Genomic DNA, 18,982 nt, shown 5'->3' on the forward strand with positions numbered 1-18,982 from the left:
CTTTCTCTCTCTCCTTTCTCTCTCTCCTTTCTCTCTCTCCTTCTCTCTCTCCTTTCTCTCTCTCCTTTCTCTCTCTCCTTTCTCTCTCTCCTTCTCTCTCGCCATCTACATATCTATATCCCTCTCGCTCTCTCTCTCTCGCTCTCTCCCCCCCTCTCACTCCCTCTTCCATGAGTAAAAGGCTGCCGTGTTCATGTTCTATATTTCCCGACAGAGAGAGAGAGTGATGGCTGATTTTCAGCAGTGAGGAATAGTGAGTGGTTAAAAAGAGCTTTCTTCCTACAGCTCTACATAAATCACAACATGAGTCAATATTTAATAATGCTTGGCTTGGTCTGGGCCTCTTGATCAGCCTTGTCAGGGAGAATAGCTCTCTCTCTTGCCGCCACACTGTGTGTGTGTGTGTTGATCAGTCCTGTCATATGTAATAGGTCCCTCCTGGCTGGCTGTGACATAAGGGCCAGTTTTACTACCATACTAACATGTAAAAGATCATTACACTGCCACTCTGCCTTTAGTCTGGACATAGAGGAGGAGAGGATGGGAAGGGAGAGGAGGCCTGTGATGGATACACAGAGAGGGTTACTGTGGCACGCTGACAGGAAATGAAAGGTCCTGAATATTAAGACATGCACATCTACCCAATCTTCTACATCACTAGGCGCGCACACACACACACACACACGCACGCACACGCACACAGACCTCGACACGCAGATAAAGGCAGTGTGTATCAAAGGGGTAGACAATATTCCATCTCTCTGTTTCCTCCCTGGCTCCCTCTCTCCACTCCTCCTAATCTGTGTGTTCCTGTGTGAAGGAGACATCAAAGCAGTGCTGTAACACACAGGTCTCTCTGCTCGCTGAGAGAGGTCACTCCCATCTCTACACACTGATTACTACCACCGACTATCTACTGTCCTCCTCTAGCTCTCTTCGTGTGCCTTCTCCCCTCTCTGTCTCACTCTCCACTCTCCTCTCTGGCTCTATCCCCTAAAATGGTATACACTCCCCTCCGTATTTATTTGGACAGTGAAGGTACAACTTTTAATTTGGCTCTATACTCAAGCATTTTAGATTTGAGATCAAATGTTTCATATGAGGCGACAGCACAGAATGTCACCTTTTATTTGAGGGTGCTTTCATACATAGCTGTTTTACCATTTAGAAATGAAAGATCTTTATGGATTGAATTGAAATTTGTTGTCAACAATTGCACAAAATACTCTGTAATGTCAAAGTGGAAGAAAAAAGAAAACATTTTAAAGAAAAAAAATATTAATCATAACTAAAATATAGTACTTTTCCCTTTGTTTAGGCAATCCTAAATTAATTCAGGTGTACAATTTGGCTTAACAAATCTCATAACAAGTTACACGGACTGTGTGAAATAATAGGGTTGACATGATTTTTGAATGACTAACCCTTCCTCTGTCCCCCATACATACAACAGCTGTACGGTTGGTCTGAGATGTAGGCAGCATAGCAGTTAGACTTTTGGGACAGACAAGTTGCTTGTTTGAATCCCAGAGCCGGCAAGGTGGAGAAATCTGCTGTTCTAACCTTGAGCAAGGCAGTTAACCCCCACAACAACTGCACCGTCAGCGCTGATAACCATGGACGTCATTTAAGGCAGCCCCCCGCACCTCTCATTCAGAGGGTTGCGTTAAGTGCGGAAGACACATTTTGGTTGAATGAATTCAGTTGTGCAACTGGCTACATATTCCCTTTCCCTCAGTCAAGTATTGCATTTCAAGCACAGATTCAAAGACCAGTGATTGGTAGATGGGTAACAATAACAAATCAGACAGTGATTATCTCTTTAAGCATGGTCAAGTTAATGATGATGCTGTGGATGATGTATTAAACTACACATCAAAGATACAGTCGTCCTTCTGAACTGAGCTGCAGGACAGGAAGGAAACTGCTCCGGAGTGTTACCATGAGGCCAATGGTGACTTTAAAACAAGCTACTGAGTTCAATGGCTGTGATGGGAGAAAACTGAGGATGGATCAACAACATTGTAGTGACTTCACAATAATGACAGTGAAAAGAAAAATACAAATATATTTGAAAACGTGCATCTTGTATGCAACAAGGCACTAAAGTGATACTGCAAAAAAAACATAGCAAAGGAATACACTTTTTGAACTAAATGAAAACCCCTATGTTTGGGGCCAATCCAACATAGCACAACGCTGAGGAACTGCCTTCTTATTTTCAAGCATGGTGGTGGCTGTATCATGTTATGGGTATGCTTGACATCGGCAAATACTGGGAAGTTTTTCAGGTAAAAAAAAAACAGGATGGAGCTAAGCACAGGTAAAATCCTAGAGGAAAGCCTGGTTCAATCTGCTTTACACCAGACACTGGGAGACGAATTCACCTTTCAGCAGGACAATAACCTACAACACAAGGCCAAATCTACACTGGAGTTGCTTACCATGGAGACAGTGAATGTTCCTGAGTGGCCAAGTTACAGTTTGGACTTAAATCTGCGGGAAAATCTATGGCAAGACATGAAACTGTCTAGCCATGATATCCTACGAAATTTGAAAAGAATATCGGGCAAATATGATACATTTCCAGGTGAGCAAAGCTCTTATAGACTAACCAAAGAAGACTCACAGCTGTAATCGATGTCAAAGGTTTCTCAAACACGTCTTTTTGTAGATTGTTGACAAAAAAATGGCAATTAAATACATTTTTATCTGACTTTGTAACACATTAAAATGTGAAGAAATCCAAGGGGTCTGAATACTTTTGCAAGGCACTGTAAGTATTCGGACAAATTCACTTATAGTGTATTAAAGTAGTTAAAAGTTTAGTATTTGATCCCATATTTCCAACATGCAATGACTAACATCAAGCTTGTGACTCTACAAACTTGTTGGATGCATTAGAAATGAATGGTACATATTGTATTGTGTCATTTCACTTTTATTGTAAAAAATAATAGAATATGTTTCAGAATACTTCTATATTCATGTGGATGCTACTATGATTACGGATATCATACATGAATCGTGAATGAGTGAGAAAGTTACAGAGAAACACTGATCATAGGTATAGAAATACCCTCAAATAAAAGGTGACATTCTGTACTGTCGCCTCATATGAAACATTTGATCTCAAATCTAAAATGCTGGAGTATAGAGATAAATTAAACGTTTTAGCTTCACTGTCCAAATAAATACGTAGTGGAGTGTATATCTGCTTCATTGAGTGTGTGTGTGAGAGAGTGTGTGTGTGTGTGAGAGAGGGTGTGTGTGAGAGAGTGTGTGTGTGGGAGAGAGAGTGTGTGTGTGTGTGTGCTTGTGCGAGTATGTGTCTATGATGATTACTCTGTGAGTCCGGGCCAGAAGCTGACCAAGTGAAGTGGCACTTAACCCCTGTCTAGAACTTTCATCAAATAAGCACATTTTACACCCCGAATACCGCTGACAATACACACCACGCAAATTACAAACAGGCCAAATAGCTCATTCTGTCTTAATTTCATTGTCGTTATTAAGTCGCTTTTTGAGATGCAATCTTTATTGCTGTCATGCTTAGTAGGCTGTTGTTGAGTGGGCATTATATCTTTATACCAATTCATTATAGAAATCACTTTAAAGCAAATATTTACTAAGTGTGCAAAGTGTGTGTGTTACCTAGTTTTGTGTAGAGTACTGTGTGTGAGTAACCTCTATCTGTACGTGTGTGTGTGTGTGTGTGTGTGTGTGTGTGTGTGTGTGTGTGTGTGTCTGTGTGCATGCTTGCTTGTGTTTGTACGTTCATGTGTGCGTGTGTTACCTGTGTGTGTGTACAGTAGTGTATAGGTGATGTTCCCACTAGGTTTGGCTGGCTGGCTCCACTTGGCCCTGAGAGAGGTAGGTCCTTCACTATCAACCTCCAGCACCACAGGACCTACTGGGGCCATCTCCAACGTACGCCTCTCCACCTGGACAAACACACACACACAAACACACACACACGCAAGGAGAGACACATTATTATCATCATCATCATCATCATCATCATCATCATCATCTTCAATCAATCAAACTAATTGTATGTGTGCTTTTAAAGACAGTTCAAAAATCCCAGACATCTCCCCTGTCCCTGCCCCTCTACCTCCCCTCCCCCTCTCCTGCACCTCTACCTCCCCCTCTCCTGCACCTCTACCTCCCCTCCCCCTCTCCTACACCTCTACCTCCCCCTCTCCTGCAACTCTACCTCCCCCGCCCCTCTACCTCCCCTCCCCCTCTACCTCCCCCTCTACCTCCCCCGCCCCTCTACCTCCCCTCCCCCTCTACCTCCCCCGCCCCTCTACCTCCCCTCCCCCTCTACCTCCCCCTCTACCTTCCCTGCCCCTCTACCTCCACTGCCCCTCTACCTCCCCCGCCCCTCTACCTCCCCTCCCCCTCTACCTCCCCCTCTACCTTCCCTGCCCCTCTACCTCCACTGCCCCTCTACCTCCACTGCCCCTCTACCTCCACTGCCCCTATACCTCCCCTCCCCCTTTACCTCCCCCTCTACCTTCCCTGCCCCTCTACCTCCACTGCCCTTCTACCTCCCCCGCCCCTCTACCTCCCCTCCCCTTCTACCTCCCCCTCTACCTCCACTGCCCCTCTACCTTCCCTGCCCCTCTACCTCCACTCCCCCTCTACCTTCCCTGCCCCTCTACCTCCACTGCCCCTCTACCTCCACTCCCCCTCTACCTTCCCTGCCCCTCTACCTCCACTGCCCCTCTACCTCCACTCCCCCTCTACCTTCCCTGCCCCTCTACCTCCACTGCCCCTCTACCTCCACTCCCCCTCTACCTCCACTGCCCCTCTACCTCCCCTCCCCCTCTACCTCCCCCTCTACCTCCACTGCCCCTCTACCTTCCCTCCCCCTCTACCTCCACTCCCCCTCTACCTCCCCCGCCCCTCTACCTCCACTGCCCCTGCTATCTTCCTTTCTCCTCTAGCCCCTCCCCCTCTACCTCCCCCTCTACCTTCCCTGCCCCTCTACCTCCACTGCCCCTCTACCTCCCCCGCCCCTCTACCTCCCCCGCCCCCTCTACCTCCCCCTCTACCTCCCCCGCCCCTCTACCTCCACTGCCCCTCTACCTCCCCTCCCCCTCTACCTCCCCCTCTACCTCCTCTAGCCCCTCTACCTCCCCTCCCCAACTACCTCCCCCTCTACCTCCTCTAGCCCCTCTACCTCCCCTCCCCCTCTACCTCCCCCTCTACCTTCCCTCCCCCTCTACCTCCCCCTCTACCTCCCCTCCCCCTCTACCTCCACTGCCCCTCTACCTCCACTGCCCCTGCTATCTTCCTTTCTCCTCTACCTCCCCTCCCCCTCTACCTCCCCTCCCCCTCTACCTCCCCCTCTACCTTCCCTCCCCCTCTACCTCCCCTCCCCCTCTACCTCCACTGCCCCTCTACCTCCACTGCCCCTCTACCTCCCCCTCTACCTCCACTGCCCCTCTACCTCCACTGCCCCTCTACCTCCACTCCCCCTCTACCTCCACTGCCCCTCTACCTCCCCTCCCCCTCTACCTCCCCCTCTACCTCCACTGCCCCTCTACCTTCCCTCCCCCTCTACCTCCACTCCCCCTCTACCTCCCCCGCCCCTCTACCTCCACTGCCCCTGCTATCTTCCTTTCTCCTCTAGCCCCTCCCCCTCTACCTCCCCCTCTACCTTCCCTGCCCCTCTACCTCCACTGCCCCTCTACCTCCCCCGCCCCTCTACCTCCCCTCCCCCTCTACCTCCCCCTCTACCTCCCCCGCCCCTCTACCTCCACTGCCCCTCTACCTCCCCTCCCCCTCTACCTCCCCCTCTACCTCCTCTAGCCCCTCTACCTCCCCTCCCCAACTACCTCCCCCTCTACCTTCCCTGCCCCTCTACCTCCTCTAGCCCCTCTACCTCCCCTCCCCCTCTACCTCCCCCTCTACCTTCCCTCCCCCTCTACCTCCCCCTCTACCTCCCCTCCCCCTCTACCTCCACTGCCCCTCTACCTCCACTGCCCCTGCTATCTTCCTTTCTCCTCTACCTCCCCTCCCCCTCTACCTCCCCTCCCCCTCTACCTCCCCCTCTACCTTCCCTCCCCCTCTACCTCCCCCTCTACCTCCCCTCCCCCTCTACCTCCACTGCCCCTCTACCTCCACTGCCCCTCTACCTCCCCCTCTACCTCCACTGCCCCTCTACCTCCACTCCCCCTCTACCTTCCCTGCCCCTCTACCTCCACTGCCCCTCTACCTCCACTCCCCCTCTACCTCCACTGCCCCTCTACCTCCCCTCCCCCTCTACCTCCCCCTCTACCTCCACTGCCCCTCTACCTCCACTCCCCCTCTACCTCCCCCACCCCTCTACCTCCACTGCCTCTGCTATCTTCCTTTCTCCTCTAGCCCCTCCCCCTCTACCTCCCCCTCTACCTTCCCTGCCCCTCTACCTCCACTGCCCCTCTACCTCCCCCGCCCCTCTACCTCCCCTCCCCCTCTATCTCCACTGCCCCTCTACCTCCACTCCCCCTCTACCTCCACTCCCCCTCTACCTCCACTGCCCCTCTACCTCCCCTCCCCCTCTACCTCCCCCTCTACCTCCTCTAGCCCCTCTACCTCCCCTCCACCTCCCCCTCTACCTTCCCTGCCCCTCTACCTCCTCTAGCCCCTCTACCTCCCCTCCCCCTCTACCTCCCCCTCTACCTTCCCTGCCCCTCTACCTCCACTGCCCCTGCTATCTTCCTTTCTCCTCTACCTCCCCTCCCCCTCTACCTCCCCTCCCCCTCTACCTCCCCCTCTACCTTCCCTCCCCCTCTACCTCCCCCTCTACCTCCCCTCCCCCTCTACCTCCACTGCCCCTCTACTACCTCCACTGCCCCTCTACCTCCACTCCCCCTCTACCTTCCCTGCCCCTCTACCTCCACTGCCCCTCTACCTCCACTCCCCCTCTACCTTCCCTGCCCCTCTACCTCCACTGCCCCTCTACCTCCACTCCCCCTCTACCTCCACTGCCCCTCTACCTCCCCTCCCCCTCTACCTCCCCCTCTACCTCCACTGCCCCTCTACCTCCACTCCCCCTCTACCTCCCCCACCCCTCTACCTCCACTGCCTCTGCTATCTTCCTTTCTCCTCTAGCCCCTCCCCCTCTACCTCCCCCTCTACCTTCCCTGCTCCTCTACCTCCACTGCCCCTCTACCTCCCCCGCCCCTCTACCTCCCCTCCCCCTCTATCTCCACTGCCCCTCTACCTCCACTCCCCCTCTACCTTCCCTGCCCCTCTACCTCCACTGCCCCTCTACCTCCCCCGCCCCTCTACCTCCACTGCCCCTCTACCTCCCCTCCCCCTCTACCTCCCCCTCTACCTCCTCTAGCCCCTCTACCTCCCCTCCACCTCCCCCTCTACCTTCCCTGCCCCTCTACCTCCTCTAGCCCCTCTACCTCCCCTCCCCCTCTACCTCCCCCTCTACCTTCCCTGCCCCTCTACCTCCACTGCCCCTGCTATCTTCCTTTCTCCTCTACCTCCCTCCCCCTCTACCTCCCCTCCCCCTCTACCTCCCCCTCTACCTCCCCTCCCCCTCTACCTCCCCCTCTACCTTCCCTCCACCTCTACCTCCCCTCCCCCTCTACCTCCACTGCCCCTCTACCTCCACTGCCCCTGCTATCTTCCTTTCTCCTCTACCTCCCCTCCCCCTCTACCTCCCCTCCCCCTCTACCTCCCCCTCTACCTCCCCTCCCCCTCTACCTCCACTGCCCCTCTACCTCCACTGCCCCTCTACCTCCCCTTCCCCTCTACCTCCCCCTCTACCTTCCCTCCCCCTCTACCTCCCCCTCTACCTCCCCTCCCCCTCTACCTCCACTGCCCCTCTACCTCCACTGCCCCTCTACCTCCCCCGCCCCTCTACCTCCACTGCCCCTCTACCTCCCCTCCCCCTCTACCTCCCCCTCTACCTCCTCTAGCCCCTCTACCTCCCCTCCCCCTCTACCTCCCCCTCTACCTTCCCTGCCCCTCTACCTCCTCTCCCTCCCCTCCCCCTCTACCTTCCCTTCCCCTCTACCCACCCCCTCTACCTCCCCTCCCCCTCTACCTCCACTGCCCCTCTACCTCCACTGCCCCTGCTATCTTCCTTTCTCCTCTAGCCCCTTCCCCTCTACCTCCCCTGCCCCTCTACCTCCACTGCCCCTCTACCTCCACTGCCCCTGCTATCTTCCTTTCTCCTCTACCTCCCCTCCCCCTCTACCTCCCCCTCTACCTCCCCTCCCCCTCTACCTCCACTGCCCCTCTACCTCCACTGCCCCTCTACCTCTACCTCCCCCGCCCCTCTACCTCCACTGCCCCTGCTATCTTCCTTTCTCCTCTAGCCCCTTCCCCTCTGTCCCTCATCCTGCCCTCTCCTCTTCAGCCCGTGCAGTGCTGTGTTGGCAGTGCTGCGTTTAGCCATATTGGCCCAGCCCATCCCAGGCCCTGACTCCCTGAGTGGCATTTCTCCCAAATGTCATCGTCACCAGACGGCCATTTATTGAACCGTAGAATCAATCACCTTTATAATGCCTGCAAGCTGACACACACAAACACATTCACATGCACTCACACACACACTCAGGCAAACATAGCCGCACGCACACACACAGGTCAACAGCATTATCATAATGCAAATGTGCCATACACAACTAAAGGCTTAGCGCATAGACACTACGTGTAAGTGTGTCTGCGTGACAGTGAATGTGTTCGTGTATATTCATGTGTGTGTGTGTGTGTGTGAGAGTGTGTGTGTGTGTGTGTGTATGTGAGTGTGTGTTTGTATGTGTGTGTGTGAGTGTGTGTGTGTGTGACTCACCAGTGGTCCCAGGGCACAGCCCTGTGCGGTGCAGGCCTGTACTCTAAAGCTGTGTAGACTCCAGGGAGACAGGTGATCAACAGAGAACCATAGGGAGGTAGAGTTCTGGACCAGCACACCGTTCATCCACACTCCATAGCTGCTGATCACTCCTAGAGGAGAGGAACACACACACACACACACACACACACACACACACACACACACACACACACACACACACACACACACACACACACACACACACACACACACACACACACACACACACACACACACACACACACACACACACACACACACACACACACACACACCCTGTCAGTAAACCAATCACAAGGAATTATCCTAATGTTATTACAGCCACATAAGGAAACAGCATGTCTCTTTTTCCTCCATACAGGGCTCAACAGATCATGTTTGCGGTAAGAACCTATTCTGTTTTAATTATGCGTCTGCCCAGAGAAAACCATTTCACGTCTGTGTAAAGAAATTGACAGTAATACATCTCCACACTTAAAATGTCCCATATTCAGCTGGAGTGCACCCAAAATGCCATCCTATTCCCTAATTAGTGCACTACTTTTGACCAGAGCCCCTTAGGGCTCCATAGGAGCCGTAGTGCACTAAATAGGGAATAGGGTGCCATTTGGGCTGCAGTGCTGTGAGTGTTGTAATAAGCCCAGGTTGATGTGAAGCCTAATACATAACAGGCTTATTCTCCTGCTTGTCTCCATGTTTCCCACACTTTAATCCCCAGTGGGATTAGCCAACAAATCCCCAGGAAAATTGGGAAAAACTCCTCCAGACTTCTAGTGGTGTGAAACCAAGCAAATCGTATGGACTCCATATTGACTCCACATTATGAGCAGCCAGACGAATAGTACAACGCATTCTTTGAGAAGCCTTTTGAAGGGGTTTTAAGTGCGAGATAATCGGGTAATTGTGTTGAAAGTTTTTTTTTCATATTAAATGGCTGTCAGATTAGCAAGGCTGTCATTTATCACGTCTAATAGGCGTGGAGGGTTTACGGAGCCAAATGCTCACACACTATATTATACACACTATATTATATACACATTATACACACTATATTATACACACTATATTATATACACATTATACACACTATATTATACACACTATATTATACACATTATATACACTATATTATACACACTATATTATACACACTATATTATACACACTATATTATATACACATTATACACACTATATTATACACACTATATTATACACACTATATTATACACACTATATTATACACACTATATTATATACACATTATACACACTATATTATACACACTATATTATATACACATTATACACACTATATTATACACACTATATTATATACACATTATACACACTATATTATACACACTATATTATACACACTATATTATATACACATTATACACACTATATTATACACACTATATTATACACATTATATACACTATATTATACACACTATATTATACACACTATATTATACACACTATATTATACACACTATATTATACACACTATATTATACACACTATAATATACACACGATATTATACAAACTATATTATACACACTATATTATACACACTATATTATACACACTATATTATACACACTATAATATACACATTATACACACTATATTATACACACTATATTATACACACTATATTATACACACTATATTATACACACTATAATATGCACACTATATTATACACACTATAGTATACACACTATGATATATGCATTATAATATACACACTATATTATACACACTATCCATTATACACATATTTCACACATCACACACACTATAGTATACCCACAATATTATACACACTATAGTATACACACGATATTATACACACTATAATATACACACTATATTATACACACTATATTATACACACTATATTATACACACTATATTATACACACTATGCATTATACACACTATATTATACACACTATATTATACACACTATGCATTATACACACATCTTACACATCACACACACTATAATATACACACTATATTATACACACATTGTACACATCACACACACACTATAATATACACACTATATTATACACACTATGCATTATACACACTATATTATACACACTATGCATTATACACACTATATTATACACACTATGCATTATACACACTATATTATACACACTATATTATACACACATTTTACACATCACACACAATATATTATACACACTATACATTATACACACATTTTACACATGACACACACACTTTACACATCGTATACACTATCATTTATTTTATTTAACCTTTATTTAACCAGGTAGGCAAATTGAGAACACGTTCTCATTTACAATTGCGACCTGGCCAAGATAAAGCAAAGCAGTTCGACACATACAACAACACATAGTTACACATGGAGTAAAACAAACATATAGTCAATGATACAGTGAAAAAAAATAAGTCTATATACAATGTGAGCAAGTGAGGTGAGATAAGGGAGGTGAAGGCAAACAAATATATGTATAAATAAATAAAAATATAATAAAAAGGCCATGGTGGCGAAGTAAATACAACACAGCAAGTAAAATAAAAACTAAAAACACTGGAATGGTTGGTTTGCAGTGGAAGAAAGCGCAAAGTAGAGACAGAAATAATGGGGTGCAAAGGAGCAAAATAAATAAATAAATACAGTAGGTAAAGAGGTAGTTGTTTGGGCTAAATTATAGATGAGCTATGTACAGGTGCAGTAATCTATGAGCTGCTCTGACAGCTGGTGCTTAAAGCTAGTGAGGGAGATAAGTGTTTCCAGTTTCAGAGATTTTTGTAGTTCGTTCCAGTCATTGGCAGCAGAGAACTGGAAGGAGAGGCGGCCAAAGGAAGAATTGGTTTTGGGGGTGACCAGAGAGATAAACCTGCTGGAGCGCGTGCTACAGGTAGGTGTTGCTATGGTGACCAGCGAGCTGAGATAAGGGGGGACTTTACCTAGCAGGGTCTTGTAGATGACCTGGAACCAGTGGGTTTGGCGACGAGTATGAAGCGAGGGCCAGCCAACGAGAGTGTACAGGTCGCAGTGGTGGGTAGTATATGGGGCTTTGGTGACAAAACGGATGGCACTGTGATAGACTGCATCCAATTTATTGAGTAGGGTTTTGGAGGCTATTTTGTAAATGACATCACCGAAGTCGAGGATTGGTAGGATGGTCAGTTTTACAAGGGTATGTTTGGCAGCATGAGTGAAGGATGCTTTGTTGCGGAATAGGAAGCCAATTCTAAATTTAACTTTGGATTGGAGATGTTTGATGTGAGTCTGGAAGGAGAGTTTACAGTCTAACCAGACACCTAGGTATTTGTAGTTGTCCACATATTCTAAGTCAGAGCCGTCCAGAGTAGTGATGTTGGACAGGCGGGCAGGTGCAGGCAGCGATCGGTTGAAGAGCATGCATTTAGTTTTACTTGTATTTAAGAGCAATTGGAGGCCACGGAAGGAGAGTTGTATGGCATTGAAGCTCGCCTGGAGGGTTGTTAACACAGTGTCAAAAGAAGGGCCAGAAGTATACAGAATAGTGTCGTCTGCGTAGAGGTGGATCAGAGAATCACCAGCAGCAAGAGCGACATCATTGATGTATACAGAGAAGAGAGTCGGTCCAAGAATTGAACCCTGTGGCACCCCCATGGAGACTGCCAGAGGCCCGGACAACAGACCCTCCGATTTGACACACTGAACTCGATCAGAGAAGTAGTTGGTGAACCAGGCGAGGCAATCATTAGAGAAACCAAGGCTGTCGAGTCTGCCGATGAGGATGTGGTGATTGACAGAGTCAAAAGCCTTGGCCAGGTCAATGAATACGGCTGCACAGTATTGTTTCCTATCGATGGCGGTTAAGATATCGTTTATGACCTTGAGCGTGGCTGAGGTGCACCCATGACCAGCTCTGAAACCAGATTGCATAGCGGAGAAGGTATGGTGGGATTCGAAATGGTCGGTAATCTGTTTGTTGACTTGGCTTTCGAAGACCTTAGAAAGGCAGGGTAGGATAGATATAGGTCTGTAGCTGTTAGGGTCAAGAGTGTCCCCCCCTTTGAAGAGGGGGATAACCGCAGCTGCTTTCCAATCTTTGGGAATCTCAGACGACACGAAAGAGAGGTTGAAAAGGCTAGTAATAGGGGTGGCAACAATTTCAGCAGATAGTTTTAGAAAGGGTCCAGATTAGGGTCCAGATTATCTAGCCCGGCTGATTTGTAAGGGTCCAGATTTTGCAGCTCTTTTAGAACATCAGCTGACTGTATTTGGGAGAAAGAGAAATGGGGAAGGCTTGGGCGAGTAGCAGAGGGGAGGGCAGTGCTGTTGTCCGGGGTAGGGGTAGCCAGGTGGAAAGCATGGCCAGCCGTAGAAAAATGCTTATTGAAATTCTCAATTATAGTGGATTTGTCGGTGGTGACAGTGTTTCCTATCTTCAGAGCAGTTGGAAGCTGGGAGGAGGTGTTCTTATTCTCCATGGACTTTACAGTGTCCCAGAACTTTTTTGAATTTGTGTTGCAGGAAGCAAATTTCTGCTTGAAAAAGCTAGCCTTGGCTTTTCTAACTGCCTGTGTATACTGGTTTCTAGCTTCCCTGAAAAGTTGCATATCACGGGGGCTGTTCGATGCTAATGCAGAACGCCATAGGATGTTTTTCTGTTGGTTAAGGGCAGTCAGGTCAGGAGAGAACCAAGGGCTATATCTGTTCCTGGTTCTAAATTTCTTGAAAGGGGCATGCTTATTCAAGATGGTGAGGAAGGCATTTAAAAAAAATGTCCAGGCATCCTCTACTGACGGGATGAGATCAATATCCTTCCAGGATACCTCGGCCAGGTCGATTAGAAAGGCCTGCTCGCTGAAGTGTTTCAGGGAGCGTTTGACAGTGATGAGTGGAGGTCGTTTGACCGCTGACCCATTACGGATGCAGGCAATGAGGCAGTGATCGCTGAGATCTTGGTTGAAAACAGCAGAGGTGTATTTGGAGGGCAAGTTTGTTAGGATGATATCTATGAGGGTACCCGTGTTTACGGAATTGGGGTGGTACCTGGTAGGTTCATTGATAATTTGTGTGAGATTGAGGGCATCAAGCTTAGATTGTAGGGTGGCTGAGGTGTTAAGCATGTTAAAATTTAGGTCGCCTAGCAGCACGAGCTCTGAAGATAGATGGGGGGCAATCAGTTCACATATAGTGTCCAGAGCACAGCTGGGGGCAGAGGGTGGTCTATAGCAGGCGGCAACGGTGAGAGACTTGTTTTTAGAGAGGTGGATTTTTAAAAGTAGAAGTTCAAATTGTTTGGGAACAGACCTGGATAGTAAAACAGAACTCTGCAGGCAATCTTTGCAATAGATTGCAACACCGCCCCCTTTGGCCGTTCTATCTTGTCTGAAAATCTTGTAGTTGGGGATGAAAATGTCAGAATTTTTGGTGGTCTTTCTAAGCCAGGATTCAGACACGGCTAAAACATCCGGGTTGGCAGAGTGTGCTAAAGCAGTGAACAAAACAAACTTAGGGAGGAGGCTTCTAATGTTAACATGCATGAAACCAAGGCTATTACGGTTACAGAAGTCATCAAAAGAGAGCGCCTGGGGAATAGGAGTGGAGCTAGGTACTGCAGGGCCTGGATTCACCTCTACATCACCAGAGGAACAGAGGAGGAGTAGGATAAGGGTACGGCTAAAAGCTATGAGAATTGGTCGTCTAGAACTTCTAGAGCAGAGAGTAAAAGGAAGTTTCTGGGGGCGATAAAATAGCTTAAAGGAATAATGTACAGACAAAGGTATGGTAGGATGTGAATACAGTGGAGGTAAACCTAGGTATTGAGTGATGATGAGAGAGATATTGTCTCTAGAAACATCATTGAAACCAGGTGATGTCATCGCATATGTGGGTGGTGGAACTGTGAGGTTGGATATGGTATAGTGAGCAGGGCTAGAGGCTCTACAGTGAAATAAGCCAATAAACACTAACCAGAACAGCAATGGACAAGGCATATTTACATTAAGGAGAGGCATGCTTAATCGAGTGATCAATAAGGGTCCAGTGAGTAGAGGTTGGTTGGGGTCACGGCGATCCAGACAGCTGGCCGGGTAGATGGCTATCGGTAGCAAGATAGCATAGTATGGAAGTCTATTTGTAGATACCTCGTGCGTTTCCGTCGGTAGGTTAGTGGGGTTCCGTGTGGTAGAGGGGATCAATCCAAATTGGCAAAATAGATATAGTGACCCAAGAAGAAAATAAAATAAATAAATAATAATAATAATTGTCCGATATACTTATTCAGATAGCAGCCGATAAGACAGCTAACGGTTAGCGGGCCCCAGATGAGCGTTCAGGTAACGTCGGGACGGAGGTGCCAGTTGGATAACTCCCTCGGGCAGATAACGTCGGCAGTCAGTCGTGAAGGCCCGGTGGGGCTCCGTATCTGCAGCAAAAAAAAAAAAAAAAAAACGGGTCCAGATAGGTGACTGTAGCCCAGGAATGGCTGATGGAACTCCTCAGCTGGCTAGCTCCGGAATGATTTGAGTTTGCTCCGGGATCGACGTAAGCCAATAGTCACACGGTTTGCAGCTAGCTAGCTGCAAATGTCCAGAGCCTGCGGCTGAAATCCGGGGAAACTGAGAGAAAAAAGTCCCGGAATGCTCCGGTCCGAGTCGCGTTGCACAAAAGTGCCGGTAGATTATCGAGCTAAAGGAATAGCTGATGACCACAAAACGTGGGCAGCTGAAACACCAACGCTAGCCAGCAGACCGGCTAATTTCTGGGCAGCTACAGATTAGCTTCTGGCTAGCTATCGGATAGCTTCTGGTTAGCTTTCTGGCTAGCTTCTGAATTAGCCCCTGGCTAGCTTCCACGGTGGATTTTCAGATTTGAGGTAAATAATACTTTTTTGTAATTGGTGAAGCGGGTTGCAGGAAAGCTTTTGCAGGAAAGCTTTTGTAGTTGAGTTCTTGGATAATAAAATATATAAAAGATATGCGAAGAAAGGTGTAAATATATATATATACAGGACACGACAATACGAAACAGAAATTACGTCTGAACTGCTAAGCCATCTTGGAAGAATAAACACACTGAACATGTGAAACTGTGTATTCTAAAGGCTTTTATTGAGATGATAAAACTGTGAGGTTTTACTGAGCATTAAAGACATGCTCTGGAACTTTGGTTACTACTAAGTTTTTTTTAAACCTCCCACTTTGGACTGAATGTGTCAATGTGTAGTTCATACATGCATAATCTATGGGCAGAATTACGGTCTTAACTTAATTAGCCACAACATCCCTAAAGACACTGTTCACTGGAAGCTGTGCAGCCGCATTTTCCCTGCATTTTCCCCCACGTGGGCCAGCCCCCTAGAAATTCGAGTTACAGCCAATGAGCTTCAGCCCCTTGCCATTTGAGTGACAGAGAGAGAGACCAATGACGTGTTGCACATACAGTATCTGCACATACAGTGGGGAGAACAAGTATTTGATACACTGCCGATTTTGCAAGTTTTCCTACTTACAAAGCATGTAGAGGTCTGTAATTTTTATCATAGGTACACTTCAACTGTGGGAGACGGAATCTAAAACAAAAATCCAGAAAATCACATTGTATGATTTTTAAGTAATTAATTTGCATTTTATTGCATGACATAAGTATTTGATCACCTACCAACCAGTAAGAATTCCGGCTCTCACAGACCTGTTAGTTTTTCTTTAAGAAGCCCTCCTGTTCTTCACTCATTACCTGTATTAACTGCACCTGTTTGAACTCGTTACCTGTATAAAAGACACCTGTCCACACACTCAATCAAACAGACTCCAACCTCTCCACAATGGCCAAGACCAGAGAGCTGTGTAAGGACATCAGGGATACAATTGTAGACCTGCACAAGGCTGGGATGGGCTACAGGACAATAGGCAAGCAGCTTGGTGAGAAGGCAACAACTGTTGGCGCAATTATTAGAAAATGGAAGAAGTTCAAGATGACGGTCAATCACCCTCGGTCTGGGGCTCCATGCAAGATCTCACCTCGTGGGGCATCAATGATCATGAGGAAGGTGAGGGATCAGCCCAGAACTACACGGCAGGACCTGGTCAATGACCTGAAGAGAGCTGGGACCACAGTCTCAAAGAAAACCATTAGTAACACACCATGCCGTCATGGATTAAAATCCTGCAGCGCACGCAAGATCCCCCTGCTCAAGCCAGCGCATGTCCAGGCCCGTCTGAAGTTTGCCAATGACCATCTGGATGATCCAGAGGAGGAATGGGAGAAGGTCATGTGGTCTGATGAGACAAAAATAGAGCTTTTTGGTCTAAACTCCACTCGCCGTGTTTGGAGGAAGAAGAAGGATGAGTACAACCCCAAGAACACCATCCCAACCGTGAAGCATGGAGGTGGAAACATCATTCTTTGGGGATGCTTTTCTGCAAAGGGGACAGGACGACTGCACCGTATTGAGGGGAGGATGGATGGGGCCATGTATCGCGAGATCTTGGCCAACAACCTCCTTCCCTCAGTAAGAGCATTGAAGATGGGTCGTGGCTGGTTCTTCCAGCATGACAACGACCCGAAACACACAGCCAGGGCAACTAAGGAGTGGCTCCGTAAGAAGCATCTCAAGGTCCTGGAGTGGCCTAGCCAGTCTCCAGACCTGAACCCAATAGAAAATCTTTGGAGGGAGCTGAAAGTCCGTATTGCCCAGCGACAGCCCCGAAACCTGAAGGATCTGGAGAAGGTCTGTATGGAGGAGTGGGCCAAAATCCCTGCTGCAGTGTGTGCAAACCTGGTCAAGAACTACAGGAAACGTATGATCTCTGTAATTGCACACAAAGGTTTCTGTACCAAATATTAAGTTCTGCTTTTCTGATGTATCAAATACTTATGTCATGCAATAAAATGCAAATTATTTACTTAAAAATCATACAATGTGATTTTCTGGATTTTTGTTTTAGATTCCGTCTCTCACAGTTGAAGTGTACCTATGATAAGAATGACAGACCTCTACATGCTTTGTAAGTAGGAAAACCTGCAAAATCGGCAGTGTATCAAATACTTGTTCTCCCCACTGTATGTGACGTAGTAAGTGAGCGCTACTTTCAGAAACGCTAGCTAAAAGGTATACAAAATATCCAGAGAATCTGTTAAAGGGAAATTAAAATCGTAAAGAGGAAGTCTTCAGTAATTCTGAATCTACAACTGAATTTGGCTTTTTATGAAAGGGAAGCAGGGTTGGAATCAAATCAGAATTTAATAGAGAATGCCTCATAAATTCCAATTCAATTCTTGAATTTGAATTAAAGTACTTAACCCTTCACACTCGTACCAGTATAGGGGTTGATTTGGGCACTGACAAATGGCTAAATTGGAACGTAGTGGCTGTACAGTAACATGCTATACATGACATCAGGGCTCTGGCTCTGCTTTCACAATTCCCACGAGTGTAAAGGGTTAATAAACAGGATACAGAAATGCAATTTGAATTTGAATGAAAGAAAATATAATTGAATTCAGTGAAATTCAATTAAATTCAAATGCATTTTCTGTTCTTTATTAGGTGTGGTCTATACAAATATACATCTAAATGAAACACCAAACATGTCGTTATATACATAAGTATAAAAGATTGTTGAAACATTAGATTTTCATGATAAACTCTTAAAATGGATGATCAAGGAAAACAAAACCTGTATTCAAATATTCTAAGTTATATTTCATTAATCACTTACATTTTGTTCAATATGTGGAAAATACTACATTTCCCGGAATGCATCAGTTCCATAATTTGAAAATCAACACCCAATGGCTACTCTGTCACAAAAAGAGCTGTGATCTGAATAATGTTACTTACCACCCGTCAAATTCACTAAGGGGGCTTTGGATGCAAGGACTGTTGGTGCAGAATAGCTCTGTCATTAGCTTAGCTGCGTCTTCAGCATCAAGTTGAGTTTTAGCTAACGTTTCAGTAAACAAGTCTAAGGCTAGGCTAGGCTAATGCTAAGTGACAGAGCAATTGTCCAATAAGTTTTAAATGGGTTGTTTACATTTGTATTGTTTGGAAACATTGAAATAAAACCAATTTTTTTTGGGGGGGGGGGGTTATAATGGGATGATCAGTAGGTCGACGGT

The 18,982-nt window shown here is 47.0% G+C and overlaps 1 protein-coding gene across 1 annotated transcript in view; it reads right to left on the bottom strand.

Annotated features, from left to right (window-relative positions):
• Positions 1-18,982, bottom strand: part of ush2a (Usher syndrome 2A (autosomal recessive, mild)) — a 462,322-nt gene that overhangs the window by 176,501 nt on the left and 266,839 nt on the right. The window contains exons 40-41 of the mRNA XM_071365050.1: positions 8,807-8,958; positions 3,797-3,944 (exon numbers count right to left, since the gene is read on the bottom strand). Coding sequence (XP_071221151.1) covers positions 3,797-3,944; positions 8,807-8,958 — 300 coding nt within the window. The remainder of the gene's footprint in view (positions 1-3,796; positions 3,945-8,806; positions 8,959-18,982) is intronic.

This window comes from Salvelinus alpinus, chromosome 25 (assembly GCF_045679555.1).
Source record: "Salvelinus alpinus chromosome 25, SLU_Salpinus.1, whole genome shotgun sequence".
NCBI classification, from domain to species: Eukaryota; Metazoa; Chordata; class Actinopteri; order Salmoniformes; family Salmonidae; genus Salvelinus; species Salvelinus alpinus.